The sequence below is a fragment of the Microtus oregoni genome, unplaced genomic scaffold (assembly GCF_018167655.1).
Source record: "Microtus oregoni isolate MIOR12 unplaced genomic scaffold, Mior012 000009F_ref0000495, whole genome shotgun sequence".
Lineage (NCBI taxonomy): Eukaryota > Metazoa > Chordata > Mammalia > Rodentia > Cricetidae > Microtus > Microtus oregoni.
Window position 1 is genome coordinate 18,746,175 of NW_024543068.1, and position 12,192 is coordinate 18,758,366.

Here is a 12,192-nt window from a genome sequence, read left to right on the forward strand (position 1 = left end):
GGGCTGTCTCTAATGTATTGGATGGCTCTTAGGAACCTATTCCTCATGCTGGATTACCTTGTCCAGCCTGAATACAGGGGGAGGTTCTTGATCTTATGGCAACTTGGTATGTCATCCTTTGCTGATGCCCGTGGGAGGCCTGCTCCTTTCTGAGAAATACAGAGGAGGAGTGGACTGGGTGGGGGTGTGGGCAGAGGGAGGTGAGGGTAGGGAGTGGGAGGAGAGGCTGTGGTTGGGATATAAAATAAATAATAAATAAACGAAAATATAAGAAAATATGGTGGGTGAGATGGTTTCATCTGGGAGGTCATGTTCAAATTTTAGAATTGTAGATCTTTATCTTGGGCATAAATGTAAAACATAAAGGAAGTCCTAATGCTGTAAAAGTAAGTGAAAAACAAATGTCTACAAGGAAGGAGCAAAACACATTCTACAATTTGTGGGATTTTCCTCTAGGCTTCTCCTCATTTAAGCACCCTGACTGAGTTTTTATTTTTTATTTTAGTTTTTTAATAAAGAAAGATCAGCACTTTCTAAAACCTTCATGTTTTCAGCTTTGTGGGGCTCTCATGAATAATAGATGTGTATCTGTTCTAGTTAGTATTAATTGTCAACTTGACACAGCCTAGAATCATCTGAAAAATGAGGCTCAGCCGGGTGGTGGTGGTGGTGTACACCTTTAATCCCAGCACTTGGGAGGCAGAGGCAGGCAGATCTCTGTGAGTTCAAGGCCAGCCTGGTCTACAAGATCTAGTTCCAGGACAGGAACCAAAAGCTACAGAGAAGTCCTGTCTTGAAAACCAAAAAAAAAAAAAAAAAAAAAAAAAGAGGCTCAATTGTCTTTATCAGGTTGATCTGTGGGCATTTCTGTGAGGAACTGTCTTCATTATTAGTTGATTTTGGGGGCCCACACACAAGTTGGCATTATTTTCTGGATAGGTGGCCTGCAAGTGAGCCTGCAAGCTCATGGTTTCTGCTTTAAGCTTCTACTTGAGTTCCTGTCCCCACTTCCCTGAATGATGGACCTGGAAGTGTAAGTTAATAAATCCTTTCTCTATGTTGCTTAGGGTCAGAGTGTTCTATCAGAGAAGCACAGCTCAGCAGTGATCTATAGTAAAAACACTAAAGTGACTAGATCTCACGAGTCTTACCTTTTCCCCCATCGATACACCTCCTGAGGTGATGATGACATCAGCACGGCTGATACCCTCATTCAAGGCATTGAGTAAGTCATCTGGGCTGGAAAAATAAAGACAACTATGTTAACATAAAAAGGGACTGTGTAGTGCTAACTGAAAACTAAACACTACAAATCCTCTAAGTTTGCATTATTGTGAGTATAATAATGTGTTCTGGTGAACTGGAATCCAATGGGTCTCTACAATGAAGAGTGTAAGTAGTGATGTGGAAAGGACTTTGTTTTTTTTTTTAAAATATTTATTTATTTATTATGTATACAATATTCTGTCTGTGTGTATGTCTGCAGGCCAGAAGAGGGCACCAGACCTCATTACAGATGGTTGTGAGCCACCATGTGGTTGCTGGGAATTGAAATCAGGACCTTTGGAAGAGCAGGCAATGCTCTTAACCACTGAGCCATCTCTCCAGGCCCCTGGAAAGGACTTTGTGTAAAATGCTGAAGTACTGGCTCCTGGCACTTTCACAGGGCTTTCTGTCCAAACAATGCAGTATACGAGGAGACAATGGGGGCTGTAGGATGTCTTAAGAATTTGTCTGCCTACAAATGTCCTGTGTACTGAAACTCACATGTCCCTGGAATTCCTGGGCATGCAAGTTTAGTTAGTCACCCTAGGTGTTGTCAGGATCACAGAACACTCTTTAGAGAAAGTCAGGTGTGGTGGTTCATGCCTGTTATCCCAGTATTCATGAAGCAGCAGCAGGCAGATGACTGTAAGTTTGAGGCCAGCTTGGGAAGCACAGAAGATTCTTTCTCAAAAAACAAACCCAAAGAACAAGTGAACAAAGAATTTTTAAGTGACTTGGAGCCTTGAAAACTGGGCTGGATTCTGACAGACAGAAGGGGACTGGCCAGAGCCTGGATGAATAATTAAACCTGTGGGATCTTGAGATCAGTATGGTCCACGGCTTGGCTAGAGAAATGATGAGGTGGGGTAAGATAATTTTAGAGGTTCCCTCAAGCTTAAAAATACAGAGTCTAACAAATAGGAAGTAAAAGGGGAATTCTAAGGACTATGAAGAGTCAAAAGGTTTTTATTCAGAAAAGAAAGGCTAGAAAAAAAGATGGAAGGTTATATGAGTAATAGGACAGTATGAAAACTGGGCATTGAGGTTAGGCACATTCCTGTTTGGCAGAGAAGGACAGGACCCTCGTGGTATATATGTCTGTATCCAAGGTCTAGGGTGCAGGGGTACTTTATATCCTGCTCACACTCTCGTTTTCTGAAAACTTCTTACTTGTGGAAGATAGCAGTGTTTGTTTACCTTCTGTCTGTCTGTCATGGAGATCTAATACAGACATCTGAAAAGAGGGTAAACCTGGCTTCTGATTTTTCTAGCTCTGGCCCTTAGTCCTTCTAGAGCCTCAACTATTCTTTCTCTTGAGTTCCACGAGCTAACTCTATAACCTCCCATAAATTCTTCCTTTGCTTAAGGTCACTGGAGTAAACATTTGTTGACTATAAAGTTATCTTTTACTGTGACTGAATATATTTCCCAAATCTCTAATGTCTGTAAAACTAGATATCCTGTTACCTTAATGAACTACTTGATAAGGGAGGGGAAAAGAATGCTAGTGATGCCAGATGAATTGAGACTGCCTGAGCTTAAATTCTGGTGCTGCTACTTGCTAAATGTTAAACCTTAGAAGAGTTAGTTCCTAAACCCCTTTGGCTTCAGTTTTCTATCTGTAAAGTGGCGATAATGAAGCTGTTCAGATATTGAATGCTACAATGTATAAAACACTAAGAAAGGTCAGATGTCATTTATCTAAAATTCTGGCAAAGAACAATTTTAGGATGCCAGGGATTTCTTTCTTTTTTTTTTTTTAAGATTTAATTATTTATTATGTACAGAGTTCAGCCTCCATGTATGCCTGCAAGCCAGAAGAGGGCACCAGATCTCATTACAGATGGTTGTGAGTCACCATGTGGTTGCTGGGAATTGAACTCAGGACCTTTGGAAGAGCAGGCAATGCTCTTAACCACTGAGCCATCTCTCCAGCCCCCTGCCAGGGATTTCTTATTTTAAATTTCGGAGACAATCTTAAATTGGGATTTAAATACATTCATGTAGTTTACGGGAAAGGTGACAATGGCAAGGCAGGTCATTTTCCTTGAATCACAGAACAACTTGGGGGTTGTTCTGGATCTCAGAAGCAAACCTAAGCAGAAGGGATGAAAATAAAAACTTGCAAAGTGCTTTGTGGGAGGCTCTTTCAACCAATATAGGGAACATTTACAACTCTTTAGTTAGATGTACAATAGTACTCATGTTCACTGAAGGCAGAATCCATGGTCAAAACTAATCCAAAATTCCAAAAAAAAAATCTGTAAAATAGATTTTAAAGTTAATAGTTAGGTGAACATGGAAGAGGGATTGCATTGAACTAAGTATTTTAAACAGATCTCATTAGTCCTTTTCAGTTTGATTTTGATTTTATGTAAAAGGACAGCAAGTTATTCTGTTAAGTGGTGGAAATAACAGCACCATAAAGAATGTAGTTCAGGTGAACATCAACAAAACACAATTTTGTCCTGATACAAGGAAACATTAGTTAATTTTGCCAATCTTAAGTCCCCCTCCCCCCCCATTTATTTTTTGAGACAGGGTTTCTCTGTGTAGTCTTGGGTTTCCTGGAACTCCCTTGATAGACCAGACTGGCCTCAAACTCACAGAGATCCACGTGCCTCTGCCTCCTGAGTGCTGTGGTTACATTGTCTTGTCACAGCATTAGAAACCATAACTAAGATAGTGAAATTGCAAAACATAATCTGACCTGATATTTAAGATAAAATTCCCTATGTATTATTATTTCTCAACTGATACTTGAGAAATAAAATTAGTGATAATAATGTTCATGTTTCAAAAAAACAATATATTTTCACCCCTATGAGTTAATTTCAAAATACAGGTAGGCAGGATAGGAGGAGGGGGTACTGAGGTTGACAGACATAGTGAGATATTCAAGGTCATGTTTTCATTTTTAAGTGATTATTTTAAATGACCATAAATTCCTATTACATATCTTCAGATGAAAGCTGTTATTATTTATCTAAATATATAAATCTTATTTGAATATGACAGATATTGAAGGGTCTAGTGTAATGGTTTATGCCTGTAATCCCAGCACTTGTGGGGCTGAAGCAGAACTGTATCAAGTTCTAGGGTACTCTGAGCTAGAGTGAGGTCCTGTCTGATCTTCTACCCTATTCTCCAAATACTGATGAAGGGAAAAATTATACTCAAATCATGTGAAATATTTTCTCACTATTGGCACTGTTCTATTAAGCAGTTTAATTTTCCAATTTCCCTTTTCTCAAACAGACACATTTTTTGTTTTTTTCTTTCTCTGTGTTTCTCTGTGTAGCCCTTGCTTTGTGCACCAAGCTGGCCTCAGAAATCCACCTGCCTCTGCCTTCCAAGTGCTGGGATTAAAGGTGTGTACCACTAGTGCCTGGCCTCAGATACATATTTTAAAATCTTCCTTTATGAACAACTAGTTTTAGTAAAATTTGTATGATTATTGCTTATCCTTTAAGAATAATTCTAAATATTCATTTATATTTGCTCACTTTCTACCCATTTTCTCTTAAATTACTGAGTACCTATTCACTGTTCTTTTAGAGTACCGTTGTTACATGACAACTTCCTTGAAAACAAACACAAAAACAAAAACCAACCAAACAAAAAACATTCCAAAAGAGTTACTTTACATTCATAAGATTGTATGTACCAGGTGACAGAAAGTAGAGCCATTAACTGAAGGCCTTTTACCTTGAAGTCTAGAATATAGTTTTAGATAAAAACTCATTACTTAGATAAACCTACAAAAATAACACTTTGTGTATGTGTGTGGGCGAGGGTGCTCCTCATTCTCTCTAACATGAGGACAATGACCTCAAGTCACACTCATTCACACTGGTTCTAAGCACTTGAGCTAGCTGGGATCCAGTTCAGGTGTAAAATGTAGCACTTTAAAATTTACCCAGGCATCTATTTCAAATATCAAGACTTCCCTATCTCAAAATACTGGGGACCACCATTCTTTACAGCTAGATAGTGAGGAGACACAGAAGTTGTTCAGTGCAGAAGACTGGTACAGATTGCTGTTGGTACTCTGCCAATTCAAGTGTTCAGGTTTCAGAGCCTGTGTCCCCTGTGTCCTCTTTCCTACATTACTTTCATGTCTATCAGTTCCAAATTGCTCTAGAAATTTCCTGAGTCCTGAGCACAAAGAGGACCCTTAGAAGAACAAAAGAAAACACAGAATAGTGATACCAAATACAATAAGTCACAAATAGGTAGCAGATGGGTAAATGCAACATTGAGAAGAGTTCCCAGGGAAATAAAATTGCTGGGAGACTAGACAGTGTTAACAACAATAATGGTGACAATTTACAAAACACTAATTGTTATTCAATTACAACAATAAAAAGGTGTTTTAAAACAATAAACATGGCAGGGAAGTGTAGTTTAGTAGTAGAGTACTTGTCTATTATGTCCAAGGCCCAGCACTGTAAAAAAGCAAACAAAACTCCCATGCCAAACTGATAAAACTCAATGAAATAATCAAGATTGATGGCATATGCCTATAATCCCACAACTAGGGAGGCTAAGATTGGACCATTGAGAGACCTAGACTACTCCGAGTTACAGAGTGAATTTCAAGCCAGCATTTGTAACACACTGAACTCTTTCCACAAGAACAACTGCACAGACAAACACATAGAACCTATTATTTTTAAAAGTTAAAATTTAGAGATGAAGATAAGAATGCTCTTTGTTAAAGACTCAGTTTGTGGCCTAGAAGATTAAGTGGTATAAATAGCTCTAGACATTCTATAAATGTGTACAAAGAAAGAAGCCATGGAAGAAATAACAAGAAACTTAGAGAACAGAACAAGATGCTGACACAAAGACAAAAGGGATCTTATTATAAGGAAAATGAACAGAGAGTGGAAAAAGAGAAACATTTAATTTACTCTGAAAATAATGGGCATAGAAATTTAAAAGGCTTACCAAGTCTATTTAGAACTGATGAAAAAACATAGACCTAAGCAAGTTCTAGTAAAAATTTGGTAATTTCAAGGATAATTTTAAAATCTCACAAATATTCAGACAGAAAGAAATAATTACTAAGAAAAAAAATACTTTGGCCTTAGACCTGTTTGCTATAAAACCCTAAAATAGAAAACAATAAATAAGCATTATTATATCTCTGAGAAAAAGGTATGCAATGCTAGATCTTACACTAAGCGAGCTGTCATTGACTAGTTGGGATGAAAAGAAATAAAAATACAAATATTAGCTAATAAACCATAAGTAATATTCTGGAAACGTTACAGTAAATAAAGTAGAAGAGAGGCTTTGTGTCTGAAAATACATAGCTAAACTGAAATGGATGATGACTGATAAATTTGAGAACTATATTTTATTGTTAAATATTAAGTTACAGAAATTTACATTATGAAATTTAATGCATTTAATGAAACAGCTCTCAGCATTACCTAAAGATTAAGAGAGTAAAAGTATCCTAAGGTTCTCATCTGACTGGCATATGTGTGCATGCAGTAAATGAGAATGTTTGCAGGAGGCATTCAGTGTCCCCTTTTTATATGACAGTAAGAATGTATTTGTCTTTGAGGATCACTATATGGAAGGAAAACAACAAAGGGTACTAACTTCCAAAATAGTAAAGGATAAAAGAGCAAATGGTAACCGGAGCCAAGCAACAACAGAGCCAGGAAAAGACAATAAAATTATATAAATAGTAACAAAAGTTAAGATGGAAGCAAAAAAAAATCCTGGTAATCACTTATGCAAACTCTCTACTAAAGCAAACAGAATAACATTTCAAGCATATGCAAGATAGTACTTTCAGTTTGAACCTCAAACTCTATTTTATTGTTAATTATAAGGAAAATACTTCTAGAGATCAAAGACTAAAAATAACGGCAGACAGAATTTCACAAGGCAAACATAAATAAGCAAAACTGCAGGCAGGGCAATGCTAACGTCAGTTAAAACAAGAAAGGAGCATTAGAGGTCACAAGCTGCGGTGAGAGCTGGATGGAGAAGGATGACAGCAGTTAGTTCTATATGTCACAAGTTCTTGTGACATCCAGACTCAGTGGCTGCCCTGCCAAATTTGTGTGCATGGTAGGCATTCAGTAAATGTGTCAGATTAATCTTGGTTTTAAATCATTCTCTGGGAATAAACAATTATAATGATATTACAGCAAATAATAATGTCTGAGAATGAAAGAGAACACCCATTTAATATTTTTATGATGATAAATGACTCTTTGAGAGGAAAATAAGTAATGTGAACTAGGACTGTGCATTCAAATATCTACAAGGCCATTATATAGAAAATGGAAGTGGCTTATTTTAGAAGAAACAGAGATTCAGCTCAGTGTCATGGAAATACATGCACACTGTAATAATATCTAAAAGGAAAATGTACTGCCTCATCAGAAAGATTATTTTTACTAAAATAATCAAAACCAAAACATGATGACTAGCTGGAAGATGTTTTCCTTAACTTTTCCTTAACATTCTTCATTGAGTGAAAGTTACTGGACTGGGTAACATTAGGGGTTCCTTTTAGTTCTAAGATATACTGAGTCAGCTGAGCATGGTTGGCACATACCTTTAATCTAGCACTTGGGAGGCAGAGACAGGTAATCTCTGAGTTTGAGGCTAGCCTGGTCTACAGAGTGAGTTCCAGGACAGCCAAGGCTTCACAAAGAAAGCCTGTCTCAAAACACACACACACACACACACATACACACACACACACACACACACACACACACACACACACACACACCCAACCCCAAAACAAACGAGAGAGGAGAGAGAGAGAGAGAGAGAGAGAGATATTCTGAGTCTATGAGAATATTGAAAATTGTATAAACAACAACTATTTACTATTTTCTCATATAATATGTGTTGGAATGCCTATGTAGGCATGCATGTTTGCAAGTGTGTGGGAATATGCATAAGCATGAATGCATGCTGAGTATGGAGACCTTAAATTGACACAGGGTGTCTCCATCACTCTCATTCTTTATATGGAGAAGCTCTCTCAATGAAACCCAGAGCTCAATGATTGCCTATTCTATATTTTGCCTTGCAGATAGTCTGATGGGATCATAAGTGTCACCATGCCTGTTCAACTTGTACCTGGTTTCTGGAGCTAAGACTTCAAGTTTTCATGCTTGTTTGGCAAGCACTTTACCCCTTAAGCCATCATCTCCCCAGACTCCGCTCACTTTATGAACATCAGGATCATTCACATATTTGACTTAAATGGTAGTGGGGGGATCTTTTCTTTTATGCAGAGTTAGAATTATGGCATTCACCTTCAACTTTGGAGATGGTGACCAACATCAGTATCACTTTCTTTTAGTTCTAAATCCTTTATTAAAGAATCACAAAAATCAGGCTTTCCTTTCCTTAGTTCTATCTAAAAAAAACATGCTATTTATGGTCATAAATATTATATAGTATTTTTTCTTTCTTTCTCAGACTACATTATTTGCTATAATATCAATATAATTGTTTAAATCCAAAGCTATTATGGAGAGATTGATTTAAAAGGAAAGGTTTAAAAAAGGTGTAAGTGAACTGTATCTCAAAATACACCTACCAGTGAATTAATGTGACTTTAGGAAGACTATATGGATTAGTAAGTTTTTGTGAAGGAAGAATATACTGTCTAGAGAATATGCCAAGGTTTTGTTCTGCTAACCAACAAATCTGATTTCAGAGGATGCATGCTTCATTAAAATGCCTTTGCTTCAAATTTGCTCAAAGTTGTCTTTGTTATAAATGATTATAGCCCTGAGTAGCAGCAAATTATTTTTGCTTTACTATGAAGTCTGCTGCAAAATTCAAGACCAAGACAGAGCTGATGTCCAAGTTCAGGATTTATAAATTTCAAAATGCTTAGAATGGAAAAGGGGGTGTCCCTGAGGAAGGGGAAGGGAGATAAAAAGAGAAGGTGGGTAGGGTAAAGGTGACTCACAGTATGCTAGGGGAAATGGGAAAAGGGGGAAGGGGAGAAATAAAATAATAACAAGGACATTTGAAAAAAGTCACAAGGAAGCATACTATTAACTACCTTAGAAGACAAAACAAAACAACAAAATCTGTGCCAGATGGTGGTGGGGTATGCCTTTAATCTCAGCATTTGGGAGGCAGAAGAAGGTGAATCTCTGTGTGTTTGGAGCCAGCATGGTCTGCAGAGTAAGTTCCAGGACAGCCAGGACTTCATAGAGAAACCCTTTCTTGAAAAACCAAAACAAAAAGAGAAAACCCCCACAAAACAACATTACCCCCACTATAATATACATAATTCTGTATATAAATATACATATATAGCTTTAGTGAGCTTTTTTCATCTGGTTTGATGGTGTTTCCTCCAAGATCCAAAGACCACCTAATAAAACACTAATTTCATGCATGAGAAGCCCTCTTTTGAGTTGTTGGTCAAGGCTATCCAAAAAACTCCCCAAATATACAGCCTATTGATGTTGCCTGTGGTTGCCCCAAAGGTAGAAGGTACAGTCCCTATTGTTTAAGATACCATGCATTTCAGAAACAGGATCCAGTGATAACTGAGCAGGAACTGAACTGAATGCCCACTCCCAAAACTAACTTTCATAGTACCTAAGCAACCATGTAATGTTCCAAAGGAGGGAGGTAACCAATAGACCTACCTAGCTATGGCACCTATGAACTACATCAATGACCAGCATGTCTTGATAACCCAAAGAGGGCAATAGTGACACACATACCTTGATTGTAACCAACAGCTCTCTCTATTTGGACTTAAGACCTATTCAACAAGAGGGAAATCATGAGTGATAATAGAAACTTAGCTTATTACTCAGTGCTAGTGAATTCACAGTTATTGGAGAATAATCTACAATCACTTGTTACCAAGTCATTATAATCTCCAACAACAATTTATAAATATTTGTTCTTATACCCACAGATAAGTATAATCTTCACCCCTCATTAAGGAAACTTTTCTTTGCAGCTGATGGAGACCATTACAGAAAAACAAATCAAAATGCAGAGTTGTAGAGTTCAGTACCAAAGCATACATATACACAACACTCCTACATCTATAGCTCAGGGAACATTGTAGAAGAGGTGGCAGAAAGATTCCAAGAGCCAGAACATCAGGGACTTTGCTCTGAGACTGTGTCTCCTACTATCAGAAGCTACACTCATCAAGTCTCACCAAATTTGAGATGAACAAGGATGATACCAAGGAACATGCCAAAGTGAAGTTCACAAGGCCTCAATTTTAAACAAAGAACTACAGGCAACTGAATAAAGATGGGAGTGGAAGAGGTGGTCTTCCCCAGGAAGAGTACAATTGGTTAAAGGTGCATGCCTTTAATCTCAGCACTTTAAAGATAGGTAGGTGAATCTCTGTGAGTTTGAGGCTAGCCTGGTCTACACACACAGCTTAGTCTATCCTGATAATGTCTGCAAAATGGTCCAGTTTTATAAGAACATAATTTGCTAATAACCCAATAGCTAGCCCAGCCTATTAGCCCAGTCTACATAGTAAGACTCTGTCAAAAATTAAGACAGTAAATAAGTAGTGATATTATTGACTGAATTAAAATATAGTGATTAAAATGAAAATATATTAAGAAATGAAATACATGAGTGAGACATAATAATCAGAACTGGGTTGAGGGTCATTAGGAAAGTTTGTGAGATTCGGGAAGTGTCAGGTCCAAAAGCACCAGAAAATGGCTAACTGTGGTGCCTATTGGCATACCAAAATGCATGCTGGCCTGCAGGCTCTCTCAGCTTCTCAAATATCTGTTACAGAGTCCATGCTGGCATCCTGGCTCTTCTCACCCCACCCCAACTGTTAACATCTCCAGTTCATGGGCTTTCCTTCCCCAGCTTCTCATTCCCACATAAGCCTATTTAGGCCACATACTCTTTGCTCTCTCTGTCTTCTCTTCTTCTCCAACCCCCTTTCCTCTCATAGCTTAATCCTGTTTAGTCTACTGCTGTCTCTTCCTGATCTGGCCTCTTTCGGATATCTCTGTATTCTCACTCATATCTATAATAAAAATCTTCCCATCAATAATATCTTAGAAATGGTCAAAATTTCTAGCTATAGTCCTACCTAGACATTGTTCCTTGAAACAGAACATCAACTATAACAAGGCTTAAGGATTCAGAAAGACAACAGCAATAGCCACTACAGAAGTCTCCCATGGAGAGTGAGAAGACTGTCTTTTAATTAAAAGCATGTTTGATAAAATGTGAAGAATATTCTTTGTTAGTGAAGAGAAAAATGAAAATTTCCAACAAATGACAAAAAAATCTGTTGATTCAAAATTTAAAACTACATTTTGAGTTCATTTCATAAGAAGTAGGCAGTTTATAAAGAAGAACCAATTAAACTGAGATCTAAACTCTCTTTGCTAATTAGACAAGTCCCATTTTAAGGACATTAGGGAAACACTAAGAAGTTAGAACTGTTGGGTTCACAAATTGGAAGCTGTAAGACACTGGGCTTTGCTCATGTAATCACTGTACTATGAAGTCTATCTTGATCATTTCTGTGAAATGTGTCAGTTTTATAAGAATCCAATTTGCTATCTTAGTACTTGTTAATCTTCCACATTGTGCTTTAATGTGAAATGGGAGCTTTATAAATTAGCAGCTGCAAGGTTGAAATCCAAACAGCAGCCCTACAACAGAGCTAAGCAAGCAAGAAGGATTTGAGTGTGGCAGGCTTCTATGAAGCATTCTTTTTCCAGAATGGGGGACAATTTTACTTAATTATAGGGAAAAATTCAAGTCTTGAAAGGTCCAAGTCAGTAGTTAGGAAGCTGTGTTACTGGGTTGTGTCTTAAACTGAGGTACAAACAGTATAATAGTTAAAATCAGCTTTAGGAATGATATGAACTCAATTAATACCCCCCCCTCTCTTGTTTTATTGAG

The 12,192-nt window shown here is 37.5% G+C and overlaps 1 protein-coding gene across 15 annotated transcripts in view; it reads right to left on the reverse strand.

Annotated features, from left to right (window-relative positions):
• The window catches only part of Gphn (gephyrin), a 343,860-nt gene that overhangs the window by 27,866 nt on the left and 303,802 nt on the right, over nucleotides 1–12,192 (reverse strand). For all 15 annotated transcript variants that reach the window (XM_041658068.1, XM_041658063.1, XM_041658065.1 and 12 more), the window contains one exon: nucleotides 1,152–1,239. In XM_041658068.1, the coding sequence (XP_041514002.1) occupies nucleotides 1,152–1,239 (88 nt within the window). The remainder of the gene's footprint in view (nucleotides 1–1,151; nucleotides 1,240–12,192) is intronic.